This window comes from Solanum verrucosum, unplaced genomic scaffold (assembly GCF_900185275.1).
Source record: "Solanum verrucosum unplaced genomic scaffold, falcon-dt-bn FXZP01000278.1, whole genome shotgun sequence".
NCBI classification, from domain to species: domain Eukaryota; kingdom Viridiplantae; phylum Streptophyta; class Magnoliopsida; order Solanales; family Solanaceae; genus Solanum; species Solanum verrucosum.
This window is the reverse complement of record NW_026020332.1, coordinates 3,346,672-3,369,085: the sequence shown is the minus strand read 5'-3', so window position 1 is coordinate 3,369,085 and position 22,414 is coordinate 3,346,672. Positions and strand designations below refer to the sequence as shown.

At 35.3% G+C, this 22,414-nt stretch overlaps 3 protein-coding genes across 3 annotated transcripts; 1 reads left to right on the top strand and 2 right to left on the bottom strand.

Moving 5' to 3' along the window:
- Positions 1–781: 781 nt before the first annotated feature.
- On the bottom strand, positions 782–2,938 carry LOC125836568 (transcription termination factor MTEF18, mitochondrial-like). The gene has a single exon (XM_049515753.1). The coding sequence runs from the start codon at positions 2,594–2,596 to the stop codon at positions 830–832; it is 1,767 nt and encodes a 588-aa protein (XP_049371710.1). The 5' UTR covers positions 2,597–2,938; the 3' UTR covers positions 782–829.
- A 5,697-nt stretch (positions 2,939–8,635) lies between these two features.
- On the bottom strand, positions 8,636–11,080 carry LOC125836395 (uncharacterized). Its single transcript, XM_049515569.1, has 3 exons — positions 10,885–11,080; positions 9,162–9,433; positions 8,636–9,007 (listed from the first exon to the last, which is right to left on the bottom strand). Exons 1-3 carry the CDS (start codon positions 11,078–11,080, stop codon positions 8,636–8,638), a joined length of 840 nt encoding a protein of 279 aa, XP_049371526.1.
- Positions 11,081–18,437: 7,357 nt separating this feature from the next.
- LOC125836574 (probable RNA 3'-terminal phosphate cyclase-like protein) lies at positions 18,438–22,095 on the top strand. Its single transcript, XM_049515759.1, has 6 exons — positions 18,438–18,735; positions 18,836–18,985; positions 20,509–20,690; positions 20,794–20,969; positions 21,082–21,295; positions 21,624–22,095. Exons 1-6 carry the CDS (start codon positions 18,531–18,533, stop codon positions 21,831–21,833), a joined length of 1,137 nt encoding a protein of 378 aa, XP_049371716.1. The 5' UTR covers positions 18,438–18,530; the 3' UTR covers positions 21,834–22,095.
- Positions 22,096–22,414: the final 319 nt, after the last annotated feature.

Here is a 22,414-nt window from a genome sequence, read left to right as displayed (position 1 = left end):
CACTGATAATTGATGATACACACACCAAAAAAAAGTGTACTTACTGATAGTAACAGAATAGATAGACTTCTTTATTAGTATTCCCCTCCCCACTTGGGAAAGAGATTCTTGGGTCTTAGTAAGGATAAGAGACTTCACCAGCAAAAGCAATAGAAGATTGAAAGAATCAACAAACCTCTTATACAGGTCTAAGGACTTGCTGTCTGATGGATAACAAAGGGACTGCACCCAAAATCATTACTAACAGTTTTCTTTCAAGGGTGGTGGCTTGGACTTCTTTCATAACTTTGGTGTCCTAGCCAACTAGGCGGAATGTCGACTAATTCATCGGGCACCCACTACCTCCCACCAGCATTGATACCAGCCAACTCTATCCACCACGGTTTATCAGAAGGATGGCTAGGGTGTTACGTCAGATCTATTATTTTACAAGCTTAAAGATATGTAACATACAGATTTTACCACAAGCTTCGTTATATGAAATCACTCAATCAGTACATGGTACCTTCTTGTCCTGTCAGAAAGACCCTAACAAAATATCCAGAGTCCCCTCATCTACAGCATGAAGAGAAAGGGCTGCAATGGGAGTAGCAACTAGCAACTGGGATGAGAAGTCCTTTAACAGAATGAAAGCAGAAAAAAAACCCAAGCAATCCCCCTTCTGACACTTCAAAATATCATTGAGCGATGTGTGTCTCCTAACAAGAGACGTATTAAAGATTAAAAAGAAATACCTAGACAAACCAACAAGAAGAAAATTGGATAATCAATTAGAACTAGATAAGGGAAATATGGCAACTTTATTAATCAAAAATGATACTGAAGTCAATCAGCTGGATTGAAGTGAACTTTTTAAACTTTCCCACATTGCTGGACCTTCTGGATGTATGTCAACAAAATATTTTACAAAGCGAGCATCTGAACAAGCAAGAAGAGTGCTCACTGATAATGTTGGTTTTGCAGCACCCTTTTGCTTCAGCCATGCATACATTGAAAACCGAAGATGGACTCTGTCCACATCGTAGCAGAGGTAAGATGGAAATGATACAATCGATTCCACCGGATAACCTAAATATGTTTTCAGTAGAACAATTTTCTTCTCAAGCACATTTTTGCTCTGGTTCAGTGTCGTGGGAGCCTGTTTAATCATATTAATTACAACATTGCAGTCCAAACCAGCGTTTACTAGGCAATCAAACCTCTCTTGCAACTGGTCTCCTCGTCCGCGGAACTGCTTCAAAGCTTTTGCCATCTCATCTGAATTTTCTACATAACCTAATCTCAATAAAAAAGTAGTTTTCTGAAATAATTTTCCCGGGTCCTGGGAAGTCATTTGCTCCACGTCAAATTTTGATTTTGAAGCTAATCTGAACAAATTCAAAGGATCATCCTTTATAGTCTGACATAAACAAAACTTGTCACCCTTGAAGTCCCTCAAAAGAGTCTTTGGTCCCTTCAGAGAATGTGAACCCAGAAGTTGTATATGTGTAGATACAATATTTGCAATTATTTCGGTCTCTAATCCTATCTCCGATAAGAAGTACAATGCATGCCAAAGATTTTTAGTACACTTCAGAGATAGAATATTAGGATTTTGACAGAAAAGTAAGTATATGTCATTCATTTTAACACCCAACTTCAGTAATTGCCCTACCAATACATAAATCTGTTTCCCAGAGCCTTCAAATAAGAATGCAGGGTTCATCGTAAACAAAGTCGCCATCTTTTCATCACTATATCCTACTTCATTGAGAAAATGCAATGTGTTAAGCATTCTACCCCAATTGTAGGAGTGCCTGTTGGATAAATATCCTCCCATCCAATCATTTTCAAACCCTAAAATTTTCAGTTTTTCAAGAACCTGAATAAGTTCATTGTTCGTCTCACCAACCAAAAGAGTAGGGGAACAAGTCACCAACTTTATAACTGTTGATCTGCTCAAACCCAGTTTCTCATAAGCCCTCAATTTCATATCTAATACTCCATGGTCATATCCAAATACATCAGTCGCTTCCTTATAAATCTTCCCAATTTTAGTGCGAGGGATGCCGTAATAACAAAGAACATGATAATTATCAAACAAGACATGATCATCACTCAAAAATATCAAATCTCGTGGAAGCATAGATGTAAGCTCGGATTGCTTCAACCCCAAGCTCTCTAAAAAGGGCTCAAACTCATTAATCGGATGGTACCTGAAGTAACGGGTCAATGCCCTTGTTACATCTTGATCATTATCAACCTTGGACAACAGACTTTGAAGAAAACAAGGTGAGTTCTTGCTAATGTGCTCAGCATCTACATAATTAAAACCTCTTGTACAATGCAAGTATTCAAAGAGTACTGCTTGTCCATCAGTTCTTGCAACCCGTGATATTTTATTGACAGCAGGGGAAATGGGTGTCTGAGTTGATAATTCAGGGACTTCAACCTTAGCATTAGGTGAACTACGAAAACATCGAATATTCAATGACGAAAATTTCTGGGGACTATGAGAAGTGGAACCCTTTTCAGAAATTGGAGTACTAAACAGATGATTGAGGTGAGAAATCATTTTACAAGATACACTTTTTCGGACTTTCCGAATTACTAGCATCTCAAGTTAGCAACAAAAGATTCTGAACCAAATTCAAAATACAATATCTTCCAAGAAACTTTCAAGGGTAATTCATATTCTACACAATTACATTAGAAATATCACATTAATGAACAATTCTTCAGCAAAAGATAGTTTCTTTCTGGTGATTTTTATAACTCAACAGAGTAGAATTGAAGTAATACAGAAAACCCAAAGAGCAAATTGTGGAATTGATACCTCTGATTGTACTTTGTGCTTCTCTGTGCCTTAATCTGCAATGCTTAGATACACAGAGGATTTTAGGGTTTTAGTTTAGATTCAAAGAGGAACCTCAAAATTCTAAAACCCTAGAAGGAGGAATTAACCCCAAACCTTCTGTTCCCTCTATCTTTTTTATTGTTACACTTAGACCCATGTATTTATTACTCAGTTACAGATATCCCCTTATATTTTTAAAATTATACACTTAACTACCACAAATATTAGCTTGAACAATATTTTATTTTATAAGAGCTTTAAGTATTTAATTTGGAAATTTAAGACATATATATGTAACTTTCTTTAATATTATAAAATAGAATGATTAAAATACAAAAGATTTCATATATATATATATATATATATATTTGGTAAATAAATAATTTTATTACCAAGTAGGAATTACAAAACAAAAAAGCAAGTTGGACATCCCCCAGACTTGCATCAAATAACTAGCTTTCAATCTTAACTATCAAGTATTTCACTATGGTTAGCAAAATCATCAATCAAACTGCCTTACACTAAACATGATAAGCATTCAGGAATTGGAGCACCTGATCAAGTCTTGCCCATTTTATTCCTCGTAAATGCACCTTGAACAATCTTTCTCACCAACATTCCAGGAGTTCTGATTATTTGCTTGAAGATACGTTGATTCCTCTCCTGCCACACAACATAAACACTTGCTGCCACTGTCATCTTGTACACATTAGCTCTTGCTTATTTGCCTTTGCAGTGAGTATTTGCCCACAACACTTCCTCATCCCATCCTCGAGCCTTTCTCTGTATATTTAACCAGTGCAAAATCTCTTGCCACACATGAGTTGTGAACATACATTAGAAGAACAAGTGATTATGGCTTTCATCATTAGCTTCGCACAACACACACTGCACCTTTTCTACGCACCCCCATGCAGCTAGTCTATCCCTTGTGAGTAGCCTTTTTTGCAGTGCTAAGTACAGTATAAAATTCCACTTTGGGCATGCGACATTATTACAGATTAGTCTTCTCTATTCAACCTTCTGATACTCTCTCCCCTCAGAGCTTTGTACAATTTTTTGATAGAGAACCTGTCCATCTGCTTGATATACATTTCATTCCATCCAATAATTTGAAGTTCTTGATGCATTTGTAATATTTTCCTCACCATCCAAGAAGTTTGAGTTGCTTTTACACCCATAAAGTCCATTGTTTCCCATAGTATTGATGCACCCATAATGTATCTTTCTTAACACACAGATTCCACAATAATTGGCTTATTGCAGCCTTATTTTATATTTGTGCATCCAATATATTGAGTCCTCCTGCTGTCCTAGGCCTGCACACCTGTTCCATGCAATTAATGTCTTCTTAGAAGTATTCACACCCCCTGACCATAGGAAAGTCCTGCATATTGTTTCTATACATTTAATCACTTTCTTTGGGATTATGAACACTTGGGACCACAACACTTGGATGGAAAACAACACACTCTTAATTAGTTGAGCCCTTCCTGCATAAGATAGAAACTTGGAAGTCCAACTCTGAACTCTATGCATTATCTTATCAATTAGTGGTTGATACTGTAGGATATATACTCTCTTGGTACTACAGGGAACACCTAAGTACTTAAAAGGTAGTAACCCCTGTGAGAAGCCCAACTCTTATAGGATTTCTCCTTGTGTATCCCTTGGCACTCCTCCAAAATAAATGGAGCTCTTGTCAGCATTTGCTACTAGCCCTGAGACTAGAGAGAACTCATGAAAAACATCATACAACAGCTTAATTAAACCAATGTCACCTCTACTAAACAGTAAAAGATCATCAACAAAACTTAGTTGTATAATCTGCAATCTCTCACATTTTGGATGGAAATTAAAATCAGGATTGTGTTGTAGTCTCTTGAATAATCTTGACAAATACTCCATGGATAACACAAATAGATATGAGGATACTGGGTTGTAATGACCCTCCAGGTCATTTCTGTGTTTTGCCTTCGATGTGTCATTTAGAGTGTTCCTGTAGCGCTCCCAAGTCATTTATGACTTGTTGAGACTGACAGTTCGGTCACCTGGTCGTTCGTTTGGTTATTGTGCGAGTTTTATTATTTTTGGAACTTATGAACCTTGAACGATCATTTTCGATCAAAAGTTCAAGAAGATGATATCGGAATCCAATTCTGACAATTCCATTAGCTCCGAAAGGATCATTTTAGGCTAATAGCATAGTCGGCATGACTCCTAAGGTTTTTTAGTGTGAGTCGGTGCGAATAAGCATTTTAACTTTAAGTTTAAGCCTAAGTTTGACTTTAGTCAACATTCTGAGTAAACACGCTCGGATGAGAATTTTGTCAGCGCGGTCAGCTCCGGAGTGTCGAGTTTGTTCTAGATTGACCCTTCTTTTGTGTCATGAGGTTTCTGATTTTTTTCCGAGCCCTTTTATGGTTTTTGACTTAAAATGGCGGTTGGGTGTGGGACCCACTTTTTATCAAAATGACCTCATATTAAAATTTTGATTGCGTCATTGAGTCCGGAATATTGAATTTGGTATAGTTGCATATCTCGTTTGCGTGCACGGGGTTTCGAACGAGATCAGAACACCCCGTCGGAGTTTTAAGTTTTTGGAAGGTTAATGCAGAAAAATCAGCTATAAAATGCAGCTATATCAACAACCCTTTTCCAAATTTAAAATCATCATATCTCTTTCATCTCTTAACCGAATTAGGCGATTCGAACTGCGGGGGCTTCGTATTTTTGGTGGCTTCGCGGTAGAGTGTTCGAAAGTTGTCGAATGCACGTAGTTCGAGGTAATATCGCGATAAACCTGACTGTTGTACCTTTTTTTGAGCTTTTTGTTTTTGGCATTCTTGTTTTGGTCATATCTCACTCATTTTAGCTCGGTTTTGGGTGATTCGAAATCCACGTGTTGGGAATTGTCGTGGCTTCATCATGGAGTGTTCAAGGAGTGCTGGGCACTATTAGATCTTTGTAGATTTTGAGTTTAGACTGTTGCATGTTTTCTTTTAAGTTGATTAAAGTGTGGTTTTCTTGCTTGTTGGGTTTTGGTGTGTTTTGAGCCCCAAATTGTGTTCCATTTTGGAACACAAGTTCGGTATACTATTTTGGGTCTCTTGACAGAGTCAAAATTGAACAGTTCGATGCGGGTCCCACGATTCTCATTTTGACTCCAAAATTGACCGTCTCCGTTTGTTGCAATTTTGGTGTCTAAACGACCGTACTAACGTTGTGATGCTATATTTGATAGAGTGACAGCGTTCAAAGGTCGTTCGGGAAGGAAAAGCTCTGGCAAAGTGATTTGGAGCGCGCGTGGTCGGCCTTAAGGTAGGCTACGACTTTTTTTCTGTTAGATTGAGCTTAATTGTGTAAAAACATGTCGATTGAAGTGAATTGGGGGTGGGTACTAGTTTCCTACTTTACTTTGATTAGATACCTTATGTTAAGATCGATTGGCCATATTTCGGGTATAGTATCATGTTAACCGATTTAGTAGAGTTGCATGCTTATGTGCTAAATATTATTGTATGTTTGTATGTTATGTGTTGTATGTTTGTTCATCCTTAACCGTAAACATGATGTCCTTAGTCTAGGATAGGCTAGCATTGCCTTAGACTTATGACTCGTGTGAGCTGGATAACCTTGACTTTCTGTCGACGTCGTTCGGATGACTTAGCTCCTTGTAGACTGGAGTAGCAGACTTGAGTCTGATAGTTGAGCCTTAGATTAGGCGTTATCGTTGCATGCTGCACTTCTGTATCTTCTCCCTCTTATTCTGCGGTTTCGACGCATTATCGAAGGTTCGATGCATCACTAGAGGCGTGGGACTGAGATAGTATAGGCTTGGAGACTTTTCTGTGATTTCTCAGAGTGGACGGCATTCCATGGTGGTGCGTTGTTGTTGGATTGGATCCTATTGGAGATACCATCACCCCCGAGATCGTTCTTTCTAGTTAGGCTAGGAGTGTATCGCTGGCTGGGTAGACTCGGTGATTTCGGCGATCACCCTCGGGCCTCTCTTTTTAGGTGGGCTGGGAGTGTGCTGCTGGCTGGGTGTCCCCGGGTCGCTTTTTCTAGCTAGGTTGGGAGCTGACTGCATGGTAGGACGACTCACGATATCAACATCACCCTCGGGTCCCTCTTTCTAGTTGTCCTGAGAGTGGATTGTTTGGTAGGGTACCCCCATGGGGTCACTCTTTCTAGCTGGGCTGGGAGTACACTGTTGGTTGGGTGAAGTTTGATGGGTTATCTTGGTTACTTTGGGCTGGGAGCCCGGTTTTCTTCTTTCTCAGTAGACTTAGCTTTTCTGTGTACCTGTCGGGCTTATGGGGGTCCGTTCAGGTTTTATTTGAACTTGCGCACGAGTGTACCTTCTGGGCTTATGGGGGTCCAGTTAGGTTTAGTTTAGTTGTACTTAGTTTATTTCTGGTATGCTCGTGTGCTTTATTTTCATATCCGTTTTGACCTCTCTGTGTCTAAATTTTATCCTTTCTTATTGTTTTTACCCTTTTTGCTAAGTCGGCCTTTGATGCCTACTGAGTACATGTTGTGTTGGTACTCATGCTACGCTCTGCATCTACTTCGTGATGCAAGTCCTAGTACCAGTTACCAGCAGTGATTAGTTCCAGCCCTTTTTTGCAGCTGTGACTCGGAGACGAGGGCTAGCACTTGGCGTTTTGGGTTTGTTCTGTCTCCTTCTTTTGTTTTAGCTAGTCTTGTTGCTTTTGAGACACGCTTTATGTGGTCCACTTTTGGGACTTGTACTCTTTATTAGATAGCTTTGTACTAGTGACTTCCAGGTTCTGTGAGAGATTTCTATATATATTTATTTTGGTTTGCTTCCGCCTTGTTGTCCTCGTTTAGATTATTGTTTTCGCTAGTTTTTGCTCTTACGCTCATTGCTTGATGTTCTGGGTTACGGGTTGGCTTACCTACTGATAGGGTATAGCAGGTGCCATCATACTCAAAAAATCGGGTCGTGACAAGTCTGGGTCCCCTTGTCTCAATCCCTTTTTTGCAGGGAAAGGGATACTGGGATGACCATTTACGAGTATAGAATATGAAATTGTACTAGTGCACTGATACATCCAATCCACAAACTTCCTAGGAAACTGCAAGTGTGCCATTACCTTCTTAAGATACCCCCATTCCACATAATCATAAGCTTTTTTCATATCTACTTTAAGCATACATCTTGGAGACACGTTCTTCCTTCCATATCCTTTAACTAATTCATTACTAGGAATGATGTTATCATTTATCAATCTACCAGGAACAAAGGCTGATTGATTTTTTATCCACCAAGACATCCATCACATATTGCATCTTATTTGTTAGAACTTTTGATATAATTTTGTATAATAAAGTACAACAGGATATAGGTCTATGCTTAGAAATTTTGGAAGGATGAACTTTAGGTATCAAAGTGACAGTAGTACAATTAATGGCTTTACGCATCATACCTGCTGAGAAGAAATGCAATACAACAACAGTGATTTCCTCTCCTATATTTGCCCAGGTATTTTTGAAGAATAGGGCATTAAAGTCATCACATCCAGGAACTTTAGCATCATTTATGCCCTGTAGAGCCATTACTACGTCTTGCCTAGTCACATGTTTAATCAATTTAGCTTGTTGATTTCTATCCAGGACAGGACCATCTCTCATCACCGTTGGATTTACAACAGGTAGTTGGGTAGCAGAAGATCCCAATAGTTGCTTATAAAATTCTATGATTTCTTCCTCAATATCATTACTGTTATTTACCATTCTTCCATCAGCAGTAGTAAAGCTTAAGATCTTATTTCAGACTATTCTATTCTTCAAACTAGAATGAAAATATGATGTGTTTACATCTCCCAATTGTAGCCACTGCACTATCGATTTCTGTTTGAGTATACTCTCTTCAATGTTTAGCCATTTCTCCAAGTTCTCCTTAACCTCTTTTTCAAGTTGTAGAATATCAGTACTTTGCCCAGGTTGCCTTATAATGTTTTGCAAATCATGCAACTGATGTCTATACATCTTAATTCTTGTTTCCACTCCCTGATATTCAGCAATATTCAGTTCTTTCAGAGCTATTTTCACCCTTTTAAGTTTCTGCCATACCCCATACATTGTACCAGTATTGTGACTTTGCTGCCAAGCCATTTGCACTGTCCTCTGAAATTCTCCATGCTGAGCCAAGTGATTTAATTAGGAACTTAAAAGGCTTATGTCTTCTATCCTCTTCCAGTGCCAAAACAACTCTGAGAGGTGAGTGGTCTGAGCATCCAGGGTTCATTACTTGCACTTCCAATTATTGCATATCTAATAACCATATAACATTTACTAGTGCCCAATCAATCTTGTTATATGTATGCCCATTATTCCAGGTGAACTCCCTACCATTAGCTCTTAGTATTGCCATTCTTGTGTCTTTCAAAAAAGAATCGAAGTCCTTAGTTTCAGCTTTATGGATTGTAGAACCAATCAACCTGTCCTCAGCTTTATGTATAACATTATAATCTCCCATAGACATCCATGGACCCTGCTGTCTCAGGTTAATGCTCCTCAGCTTCCCCCATAAACTTCTTCTATCATCAATGGTATGCAGACCATATACTGCAGTAAAAGAAAACCTACAGTCCCTTGATAAAGATCTCACATCCGAGTGAATGTATTGTTCATCCACTTCCACAATTTCACAATCTATAATTTGGGGGTCCCATATAATCCAAATTCTCCCTTTATTACTACAACTATAGTTGTCTATTTTAGCCCACCCTGGTGCAATTGTTTTAAGTACTCTGGCTGCTTGATATTACTTCACCTTATGTTCAAGTAAAGCTAGTATACTAATCTTATGTGTTCTAATAAACAATTTCACTTTCTTCTGCTTATGAACTTTATTCAAACCCCTAGTGTTCCATGTTACTAGTTGCATAATAAATTGGTTAGGGTAGAACCCCTTCCAAGTATTCTGCTACCACTTTGGCCTCCACCACCCGCTACCACAAGTTTTAGCATGATCATGTAGTACATTGAACTCATTTGCAGTGTTAGTTATCGCCTTGTCAAAGTTTAATCCTCATTTTGCTGCAGACTTTCCTCTCACTTCCTTTCACGATGTCTCCTTTTCAGGTTGCTCTTGGCTCACAGTTTCATCATTTACCACCTTCTGAATAGTACTAGTGCTAGGATCAGTAATAGTCCCTGGTATATCCCCTTGAACTACTTTACCACCCTATGCTCGAGTCTTCTATTCCATTATTCTCTTCCTAGGTCTTGTTGTCGGCCTACTTGCTACTCTCTCCATGTTTTGACACTTATGTCCTACAGTTAAGCATTTAGGTCAATAAGTTGGAACCCACTTATAGCTTATCTCATGTGTGAACAGTCTACCATTAGGATCCTCTACTTTTAATTCTATTGGTAGAGTTTTAGTGATGTCCATCTCAATAAGTACTCTTGCATATGAGATTTGATCCACCTGTGTGGTGCATTCATCTACGTATATAGGTACCCCCAAACCACTTCCAATCCTACTTAACGAATTCACACCTCAACAGTTCAATGACAGATTGGAAAACTTAACCCAAATTGGGATAGTTTGCAGTACCTCCTTGTTAAAGTCAAACTCTGAGGACCATGTTTTCACAATAATGGATTTATTATTCAGCATATGTGGACCTGCATAGAGAACCTCATCTCTATCCTCTAGCATCGTGAACTTTACAAAGAAATATCGATCATTATGGTAATACACTTTGGGCTTTGTAATATAATTCCAGTTAGTTGCAATATACCTTTCAAGTGCTGCTATTGTAGGATTAACTCCCACCACATAGAGGATTAACGCATGCTTCCATCTTTGGGTTTCAAGCTCCACTTATGTCTTGGATAGTTCCACCACTGTTTCACCATTGTGCACTACAGGAGCTACATATTGTAATGTCATCCCTTGTGCTGCTAATCGATTCCCTTACCTTGAAATAGATTCACCCATTTTAGCTTTTCCGGTGATTCCACCACTGGGGTTTTAGCTCACTGAGTTATCAGAACATTTTCCCCACCTGGCTGTTCTGAATTTATCATTCCAGTCCCAATCACAGGGGTCTGGATTGGGGTTTCAGTGTGCAAAATTGGGGTTTTAGAACCCACTAATGCTGGCCATTGTTCTTTCCCTTCCATGTCATGTATGCCCATAACCTGGACCTTCGCTTTGTCTCTTGTAAGAATGGTCATCTTTTTCCCCCTTCCCCTCGCCATTTCAGATGTGGCTCACGTTAGCTCACCTAATATTGTTTAGTCAATTCTTGCATTATGAACGTGTGAGCGAGTTACATTTTTAAAAAATAATTATTTTATATATAATGTATATGAAATTTCCTTTTCTATTTTAGTTTGGTTTATTATTCTTCTGCTTTTTATTATTTCGAATTTGTTTTCTTCAATGCACGTTTCTTTAATTTGTGTAAGATTTTCATTATTTGAAAAATAGAAGTATTTTATTTTCAAAACATATGAGTAATACCATAATATTGCAATAGTAAAAAATGTAAGTTTATTTACTACTATAAGATAGGTGTATTTACAATCAAGTCATATTATATATAAAGGGTATTTGGATTTATTGGGTTGTGGATATTATTTAACTTTATAACTGTTAATTGGTAGAATTAGTAAATATGAAATAGCAAACTGTTTTTCTTTCTTTCATACATCATTCTGATTTCTGAATAAGAAAATAAAGTTTTTGAATAATCTAGGCAGCAAACCTAATATAAACGAATTAAAAATCTCCCAAAGCTCAAAAAACCAAAAATGTTTTATCCATCATTCAGTATGAAGAATACATAATCTATGTATATTTTATTTTCTAAAGATTATATTAAATATGCTATTATTATTTCACTCAAATGAACATGGACCGATTTTTTAAAATCAAATTCCTCCAAAAAACAATACATGTGGAGAATTCAAGATAGGACGGCTCTATTGAAAAATAGTATATGTAGAAAATTCGAAGTAGGCCAACTTAGTCGAAAAACAGTACAAGTGGATAATTTGAGGTGGACCAACTCAATTAAAAACAATACGGAAAATTCAAGGTAACCGTCTCAGTATTTTATTCAGTAAAAAAAGCGCACAGAATTCGAGGTGATCGACTCAGTATATATTTAGTCAAAAAACTGTGCGGAGACTTCAAGATGGCCGACTCAATCAAAAAATAATGTAGAGAATTTGCGGCGACTGAGGAAAATTATAAACAACTTACTAATTCAAGATAGCCGATTCAGTTGAAAAATAGTGTGGAGAATTTGAGACGACCACACAAAAACTTGTAGAAGAACACAAAGAGTAGAGATCAAATACATAGGAATACTTCAATTTAGCTCAAAATTTAAGTTATTTCTATGGAACATTTGTATCACTCAAAATTTAAATGGTCTCTATTAATACTATAAATTACTAATAATAATTAACTACGTACGTGCCGTCATTAATAATCATATTTTGAACCTAAAATATCATATGTAATCAATTAATTAGATATTTTCATCACGTTTAAATGCAACTCCTAAATTTAATAAGTCCTTATTAAGAGCACATAGACTAGCAAAGATTAAATTGAGAAAAAAATCAACACAAAAGAATATTATTATAAAAATTGAGAAGGAAGAAATTCTCTAAATATTTCTATCCCACCAGATGAAAGAACTTGCCTATAAAAAGGTTTTAAAAAATGAAAAAACTCCGTTCATTTTTAATTGTCAAGGTTTCCTTTTTTAAGTCAAACGATAAGTTTTTTTACTAACATTTTACAATGTATTTCTTCTATCATATTGATATATAAAAAATTACAATTTATAGTACTTTTCGTATAAGTTTTGAATATCTAGATTTTTTGTTTAAAATATCAAATTATAATGTAATCTACTTTCACTTTAAAAAATAGTTAAATTAATTTTCGAAAAGCGTAACATAACAATTAAAAATGGACGAAGAGAGTACAAGAGTAAGAGTAAAGGCTCCAACGAATAAATGATTATGACCTATTAATGGATTGTTATATATATATATATATATATATTATCCTAGTTTTCACCGTTTTACTTTTTTTGCTGATTCGAATCCATAACCGTAAAATTAAAAATAGAGGGCTAGAAAGTGTTTACTATATGACTTATGAGCAACCCCTTGTTGGTAAATAATTAAAGCTTTTAAAAATTATAATACAATAAAGTATGAATTTTAATTTGCAACATATTTTTACCAAATCATAGTATTGTTGGTTTATTTATATAAATGGCACCAACAATTTAATTTCAATAAATAACTTTTAACCGCAACTTTTTTTTATTAGTATATTCTTATTTGATTCATATTTACGGTTAATTTAAAATGACTTTTTTTTATAGACATCCACAGTATTATTGGCAAATTTTAATAAATGACAATTACTTGATTCTGGCTAAAGTCATGAAACTTCTTAAGTTATAACCATAAGTTTTTCCTTTGTTATCAAAACTTTTATATTCTTGTTGCCATATAATAGGGGTAATACATTAAATTTAGAATACAAACATAATTGGTAATAATAATATTTTCATATTGGTAACACATTTAATTGTATCGACAATTTGGGTGGATTGTGGCTGCCCAACATTTAGTTATTTTTTCCCATTTTTTCACCAAAAGCAAACATTTAGTTATTTTTTTCCAGTTTTCGTTTAAATTTTTTTGGTAGGGGTGCTTTCCTCTAAATACAGTCCTATGCGAACGAATTCGAATTAATCGGACTCTAACACAAAGAAGGGCTAGAAAAAAGAGAAGTAACACCTTAACTTAATAGCTCCATTTCTTGTTCCTGATCGGAAAGTATGCTTAGCCCCTGATACATCACTATTTCTTAATCGTTGCATCCAGGGATAATGAGTCGGTTGGCTCTTAGAGTATAGTCTCTCTCAGGGTTAGCGATAAGAGTACATCGGCCCGTATGGTAGAGGGCGAACTAAGAATTTCATGCTTGCAAGGAAGCGTGCAAATTGATATCAAACACCGATTGAAAAACAAAAAAAAGTGTTTTTTCTTCTTAATTATTTTGAGAAAATCACACAAATACAAAAATGATAATTCTAAAAGTTACAACTAATTTTGGAATTTATATATATAATCTTATCCAAAATTTTAACTATATAATAACAGTGTACAACTTTTTATATCCTATAACATCTCTCATAAGTATGAGGAGATATACTTTCGCCTAAGATTATAATACCATATTCTTCATTATTAATAGATACAAAGTTGAGATTAATTAATTTTATTAAACATAACTCATATCAAATCTAGTATCAAATTTAATGACCTCAATTATAGAAAAACTGTTATTGATCAAAATCCCATCTGCATCGAAATTAACAAATTATCCATAGATTCACCAAAATGTTTGTATATCCTTCATTATTTCTTAAAGTACATGAAATAAGAAAAGGAAAAGGTAGAATATACCAAAATTAGAATGAAATTACTTAAAGATAAAGTATATGAGTAAATGTAACGTCTAAAAAGAGTAAAAAAATACCAAAATTAGTATTCATGTAACTTTCCCTTCAACCCCCTCCCCCATGGGTATCCTCTGTTGCCATAATATACTATTTTAGTTTTCATTCCAATAGTCTGTTTGATCAAACTTTTAAGAGGTCAAAAGATTGCGTTTATTAAAAAAAAAGATCTTTCTTGAAAAGCATTTTTTTTAAAAATACATGCATTTTAAAAGATTTGATTAGATATAATCGTCGTTCATATAAGTGATTTGAATTTTTATTAGCAAATACAAATTACTCTTCTTACCATTTTTTTTAAAAAAACACTTCTTTGAAAAATATTTTTTCAATCTAAGCTTTCTTTTTGGATATTAATATTGTCAAGCTCTTTCCTCGTCTTCTCTCTTTTCAATTGTTTGTCCACACTAACATTAGAATAAGACAAATCAATGTATATATTATGTGTTTTGATTTGTAAATAACTTTTTTATCACTTAATCGTTGTTAATTATATACACGCTGACAAACACAAAATTTTAGCTCTTTTTTTCTCTAATCTTTAAATTAGACAAATAGAGTTGCTCGAATGGTAATATCCCTCACTTTCAACTCTAAGGTTGTGAGTTCGAGTTACCAATGGAGCAAAAAAATAAAACAAAGAAAATCTTTAAATTTAACTACTTAATTTGATACAATACACTAGTACACTACAATACTTATATACTTTTATTAATACAAGAAGTCTATTACATCTCCAACTACTAAAACAAAATATGCATATTCATTGCTCTTATTTGTTAAGTTAAAAGTATTGCACTTTACACAAGCATCTGCACAAGTTGAAACATTCAGACCAGATAGTCCGATGGCAAAAGTTGCATCATGATACATTTCCACCTCAAAATATTTAATGGCATTTAGGACGAAATAATGCAAAATAAAATTGTAGTTTTTATCGCAAACTTGAAGGCAGTCTTCGCAAACTGAACGATAATCTGGAAATTTATTTTCGATTATCATTCGCTTGACATAAACAATGATATGTGTGGTCTTGTGTAAAGCCAAATAAAGCATTATACGTGCAAGACCTTTAGCATCTTCATTCGCGCTATAAGGATTTGACGTGAGAGATTCATTACAAAGCTTATAATCTTGAGTTGCCTTACAAATTGAATCTATAACATTTGCTGATGAATTGTTAAGTAGATGGAAGAAAATAAGAAGAAGCAATTTTTTTTCCATCTATATATATATATTTATTTATTTATTTTGCTCTTTTTCTCCCACTCCAATTGTACTAGTTCCCATCCCTCAAATATATATATAGGAGAGAAAATCACACAATGTTTGGAAATAAAATAAAATTTGTCATATCGGACTATATGAACTTTTTTTTAAAAACAAATATTTATATATAGGAGATAATCACATATAATCCACTTTATGGTTACTAGATTTAACAACATTGATTATTGTTGACTAAATTTGTGAAAACGTTTGTTTTGGCAATAAATTGGTGGTTAGAAAATTCATCCTATTACTATTTGCATTTCACATTTACAATGCTCTTGACGTATGCATTGCGTGTGTATCCTATATTAACGAGTACTCATTTTTTTAAGGATAGTGTGTTATAAAAATGTTTTTGAGTTATAAAACCAAAATTAAAGATAAAAAAAAGGTAAATTCTTACAAATAATAAATGTCATTAGTATACTATATTAATTCAACAATTCACACCGTAATTTTAAGCAATAGTTTGATGATAAATTTTCAAATATTTTTGTAAAATTAGATTTGGATGAAGTTTGGATTGAAGTTTCAACACATGTTTGATCATAGTTTTTGAAAACATATTTACTTTTTTAAATAAAAAAACACATGAAACATTATCTATACCCATAAATTTTAAAAACTATTAAAAATATCCGTAAGTTCGACACATTTTTTTTTAATTTTAATGATAAACTAGATAATACATTATCCAAAAATCATAAAATGATACTTTAATAAAAGCTATAAATAACACCATTACCAACTACTATAATTCGTTAAATTATAATTAATTAGGAATATCTATTGGTAGAAATTAATAAATAATAATAATTTTAACTATAGTAACTAACTATTCTTTAATATAATATTTCTACTTTCTAAAATAATCTCTTCATAGCGAGCATGCATTTCAGATCAAAAGTTATTTAATGAGGAAAAAATGTAGATAAAATTAGTTAGAGTCATAAATAGATGGACTTTTTTTTTTATATAAATCGTAAAATTTGGGACAAGTTTTAAATTTTTTAAAAGAACTCAACAATTATATTTTAGCCTTTTTTTTTTTTTTTTTTTGGGGGCTTTTCATCTATTTTAGGGTGACAGTTGATTTTACGTTTATATCCCTAGTAAGTTTTCATAATTCAACATTACCCTCTACGATAGCCGTAACCTATTTTTCTGTCTCTTCCTCGTTTCTTCTTCCTTTCCTCCATCTCTGCACACGTTTTTTTTCTGCTGCGATTTCAGTGGCGAACGGTAAGCTTCACTCTCGTGTTTTCTCTCGCTGCATTTTTTCTATGTGATATTAGTTACCTTATCAGCTTTCTGCGTTTTTTTCACTGCTGCTTTACTTTTTATTTGTTTTAAATCTTCAAACAACGAGCGTCATCATATGTTGAGTTTTTCAGGTTGTTGTTGTTGATAGGATTTTTCTGCTTTATTTTCTTTATATCGTTGTTTTGGCTGTTTTTTGCAAGTTAATTTTTATGGTAGTTTGATGAGTGAATTGCTAAGATGAGGAAAAAGAAGAAGGTAAAACTATGAAAAACATCGATTTCAGCTACTTCCTACTTTAAAGTCCCACTGATGAGAGGAATTTGAATTATGCAATAAATTAAAATATAGAGATCTCACTTTGCACAAATCCAACTCAAACTTGATTGCATATGTAGATGTAATTAGGATAGTTGGTGTTTTGTACGCATGTGAAGCATCCCAAGGGAGTGAAAATAAAATATCAATGGCAAAATTTTCTCCTCCCTCGCTCACTTCGTTACAGCCACCTTCTCACCTCAACTGCTCGAGCATGTGCCTTTTAAAGCAAATGCTACAATATAAAATTTGTTACAATGAGATATAAGAAGCTTTGGAGAAACTTTGGGAGTGTGAAGTTTCTCTTTGTGTAAATTTAGGAACTAAAAGCTACGAGTTCAACAAACATCTTGTATAAAATTATATACAATTTTGAGATGGTTCAGACTTGAGTAGGTGTTGCGGAGAATTTGAGGAAGAGAAAGATAACTTGTGTTAGTTGGTGTTTCATGTGCAAAGAATCAGGTGAAGATGTGAATCTTCTTCTACATTGTTGGATAAATTCTTGTGTATGGTGGAAAATTTTGAGATGGTTTAGACTTGAGTGGGTGATGCTGAGTACCATGAAAGAAACAATGTTAAGTTGGGCATTTAGAAGTAGGAAGAAAAGATGCAAGGAATGAGATGTTGTTCCTCTAGCACTTATGTGGATCATATGGTTAGAGAGGAATAGAAGAGCTTTTGATAGATCAGAGAAAGACTTTGTAATCTTGAGTTGCACCCATAGGTTTCCTACATGTATAGATGAATGGGTGTTATTTGTAGAAAACATGTCCTCTTCTAAGGTTGTCTACTTTTGGTGTACTTTTTGTATACATGCTAGCATTTGCCCTTTGTTTAATGAAAGTGTTGTAATCTCTTTTATAGTATTAACAGATTTAAGGATATTTCACTCATTTTAACAGATAAAGTACTTACTAGCACTTACCAAACACACCAACAACTGTTTTTTCAGCTTCAACACTTGAAAAGTGCTTTTCAACACTTGCTTCTCAAAAGCTACTTAATTTCTGCTAATTAAAATGGGCTCTAAAAATTGAACCTGTTTAGTGGGAACCGCTTTCAGCCCTGAAATTCTTGGCACCACTCCCGCTGCTAACTTGCTCTTTTCCCATCTCTTCCTTCAGCTAACTCCCCATTTTTTGTTTATCTGACATAATCAAAGGTATGCTTCCTCTATCTTCTCTGTCTTTCTTTGTACATACTTTCTCTAATTTTTATGCTGAGTAGACAACAACACTTTCAGAGCATATATTATACATATTTATACGTGGAGACAGAGGCGAAAGACAAGAAACAAGATGGGGAAAGTATCTTACATGAAGCTGAAGGGTAGCCAAAACTTGAGAATACGTCTTTTACTGGCAACCCTTTCTACCAAATCGATTATCATCGAGGATATACGTGCTGATGCTACTTGGCCTGGCCTTCGTCCACATGAGGTCTCTTTCCTCCGCCTCCTTGAAAAAGTCTGTGATGATTGTGTTGTTGAAATCAATGAAACTGGTAAACTTCTGCTCCACCATTCCATGATTGCTTATATTCTGTGCTAAAATTGGTTCTTTGTGGATATTGGAGTTAGAGTTTAACTGGCTATTTTTGGCAGGCACAAAACTGAAGTACAAACCAGGAATTATTATGGGAGGAAGACATTTAGTTCATGATTGTGGTGTCAGTCGCTCCATTAGCTACTTCTTGGAACCGTTGATTGTGCTCGGTTTGTTTGGAAAGAAACCACTCACCATCAGGCTTAAAGGCATGCCTTTACTCTCCTTTTGATCCACTTTTACTTCTTTAATTTTTCTTAAAGATGGTTTGGTGTTTATTTTTCCCTTCAGCTGTACTTTCAACTTATTGCATTAGGCGTTTGGGCATGATTTGATTGAGATTTGAAAAAAGTAGTATTTGAAGTTAAATTGGAAAAAGGTATTTCGAAGCTGAAAGTCATGTTTGGACATGAAAACAAAGTTGAAGTTGTTAGTGAAAAGTAAATAACTCGAAAAAACCAATTTTCAAACTTCAAATTCTATATTTCAAGTTTGAAATTGAAATAATGGGACAATTTAATAAACAAGTACTTATTTGAAATGTATATTAGTTCAAATATTCTGAATCTTGTTCATGGCCAAACGACTCCTTAAATACTAAGTGGGCACGTGAACTGAGGTGTCTTTTTATAGATAAATTTTTTCCAAACAACTTAATTGGATTAATCATCTGGAATGTTCAGTATGGCATCTTATCTCTATGTTATTTTTCAAACCTTAATATATCACATATTTTCACAGTTTTCTTTGGCACTCCAATCCCCTAGTCGTATTCCTAAAACATCCTTGAACCAGTTTTCCTCATCTTAGCTCCTCCCCAACCTTTGCCTGGTTTTATCAATTCTCTCAGTCTGCTGCTGAAAGCGTTGTTCAACTGTCTCTACTTCTTTTTTCTCTTTTGTTTCAGGACATCTATCATCTCTTCCATGTTTTTAAGTCTAATTTGGGACCAGAGTTGCTCTGGTGATTGGCAACATGCCTGGTGGATATTCCAGCTTCACCTAAAGTAGAAGCCTGATCAAAGAAATCAGTTCCTTCTCGTAACCACATTAGCTTCTAGTTCCACTTCCTCACATGCTGTCAGTCTTTGATTGTCCTCAACCAATCAATTTCATCCAGGATTAGATGACCACATACACAATTGCAATTTGATCCCTTGAGTTTTTGCATATAAATTTTGAGTGACAACAGAGAAGTGCAATAGCAATGACAAATTCTGAAATTCTTTCATAAAAAAAATGACAAATTCTGAAATTCTATGAATTAAGATGAGAAGCTTAAAAGATTTCTAGGCAACTACGTGTAAGAGATTGGCAGCCTGATAGTTACACAGCCCTGGAGGTGGTTGAGGAAATAGCAAGTCTGTAATCCCTTGGTAGCTGTTATTAGTCTTAACTCTGCCTTGTGTAAGGAAATCGGCCTATTTTTTACTCTTTTGGGTGGTGGTTCAATGCAAGTTGAGGACATAAAAAGGGAGATAGGTTTGTTATCCAGTAAGTTGCTTGGGTTTAATAGCTCAAGAAGCTCACTGGAGCTCTAGTATCACTCCCCTAAAAAGTTGTGAAGTGCAAAGATAAATCCCAAAAAGTACGGAAACTTGCTCTCGCTTTGAATTTTACAGCTTTTGGACGTTAAAACCGTTGATTTCCTTATAACCAAATGTGAGTTCGAAAATGTTGCAGTTATTTTATGAATTTGGTTATTATCGTAAGGCTTGAAATAACTTTTTCAGGGATCACAAATGATTCAAAGGACCCATCTATTGATACTTTTCGATCAACTACTTTGCCTATATTGAAGCAGTTCGGAGTCCCTGCAGAAGGATTGGAACTGAAAATTGAGAGTCGGGGAGTCGCTCCTAAAGGTGGTGGAGAAGTAGTTCTTTCAGTCCCTATGGTCCCAAATAGTTTAAAGGTGAGTTTATTTTTCATAGACTTCATTGTTTTCTATTCTGAGGTAGCTCAGTAACTATTAATGATTTTTTTGACCAATTGTTTTGGTGACTGCTATTATACAGGCTATTAAATGGGTTGATGAAGGTCTGGTGAAGAGAATTAGAGGTGTTTCCTTTTCAACTAGGGTCTCTGTTCAGTTTGAGAATACCATGATACATGCAGCTCGTGGAATCTTGAATCCTTTCCTTTCAGATGTTCACATCTTTACAGATCATAAAGCTGGAGCACAAGCCGGAATGTATGATCATTTTGTAGATATCTCGCACTTGCTTTCTTTTTATGTAGTAACTATTCAGGTCATGTTTTAAGTTGGAACTGCTGATATATCTGAAGATCAACTTTGATTGCAGGTCACCTGGCTACGGAATTTCTTTAGTTGCAGAGACTACATCTGGTTGTGTTATATCTGTTGATACTGCAGTTTCTTATTCAAGAGGAGAAGATGATGCTGACCTAGAGGATGATAGGAAAGATCTGATCCCTGCTGAGGAAGTTGGCGAGCAAATAGCTTCTGCACTACTTGGGGAAATTAAACAGGGAGGAGTTGTTGATTCAACACATCAGGTGTGTGTAATTTCTGACAACGTAACTCTTTATGAGTTCTAGCTGATCATATCAGGCTCTTTCAACTTTCTACATGACACTGTCTTTTACCTTTGCATCTCGACTTGAATCTCCGCTGACTCATGTGACATTTTGGTGTGCTTATGAGTACTTCTACATTTAAATCCTGGAGCAAGCTTCTTCCAGTTCCCATTCATAAATGTTGCCTAGCACCATTTAGGGCTGAAAATAGCAAGGATATCTACTTTAAGATGGTCTGGTGCTCTCTCCTGTTCTATGACTTCTTGGTTCCAATGCTCACCAATCTCTTTTTTGTCTATCATAACAGGGACTGCTGTTTCTTCTATGTGCCTTGTGTCCCAAAGATGTTTCAGAAGTTCGCGTTGGGAAGCTGTCACCCTACGGAATAGAAGCATTAAGACACATCAGAGATTTTTTGGGTGTTAAGTTTGTCATGAAGCCTGATGCCTCCACAGGAACTGTCAATCTTATGTGTCTTGGTTCTGGATTTCAGAATTTGTCCAGAAAAGTATCATGATAAAGAAATGGTGGTGGTTTCATATACAGAAAAGTGTGACGCTTCTGTATCAGCATATTCTGAATGGCTCGACATTCATCAATGGGGTGGTTTTGAGTGAAATCAAGCACAGGAGTGTCACACAGGCTGGAGATTTTGATGTGGTCGCTAGTTGTAAAGCTTGTAATGAGAGTGCTGTAGGAAGCAAACATAGAATCACATGCCCTCATCTCCCATTGGGGTTGAAATTTTCGGTATTAGAGTTCTAATTCATATATATTTTTGATAATACTTCCTTTTCTGGATCAGGTTCAGGTTCTGGTTTTTCTTTTGTCTATCGGAAACAAACTCTTTATCTTCTAAGGTTTGCGTACACACCACCCTTCCGACCCACTTGTGGGATTACTGATCTTGTAATTTTTCTTTTGGTTGAAAAAATCATTTTCTTCGTTGTCAAGTTTCTAACTTGGAAGTTGAAACTATTAGAACTGTCTTTTTTTTTTCTTTCTTTGGGGTCCTTCGCTGCCTTTCGAAACTACAACATAACTATTTTACCTCCAGAAATAACTTTCACGTTGTTTGATCATTTTGCCTCACTTTCT

Coding starts and splice junctions, on each gene's coding strand:
- LOC125836568 (XM_049515753.1), bottom strand. CDS start 2,596: ATGCTAGTAATTCGGAAAGTCCGAAAAAGTGTATCTTGTAAAATGATT.
- LOC125836395 (XM_049515569.1), bottom strand. CDS start 11,080: ATGGCGAGGGGAAGGGGGAAAAAGATGACCATTCTTACAAGAGACAAA. Junction 9,434..10,884: donor GATAAATTCAGAACAGCCAG/GTGGGGAAAATG, acceptor CTTTTACTGCAG/TATATGGTCTGCATACCATT. Junction 9,008..9,161: donor ACAAGATTGATTGGGCACTA/GTAAATGTTATA, acceptor CACTTGGCTCAG/CATGGAGAATTTCAGAGGAC.
- LOC125836574 (XM_049515759.1), top strand. CDS start 18,531: ATGGGGAAAGTATCTTACATGAAGCTGAAGGGTAGCCAAAACTTGAGA. Junction 18,736..18,835: donor TGTTGAAATCAATGAAACTG/GTAAACTTCTGC, acceptor TATTTTTGGCAG/GCACAAAACTGAAGTACAAA. Junction 21,296..21,623: donor TTGTTGATTCAACACATCAG/GTGTGTGTAATT, acceptor CTATCATAACAG/GGACTGCTGTTTCTTCTATG.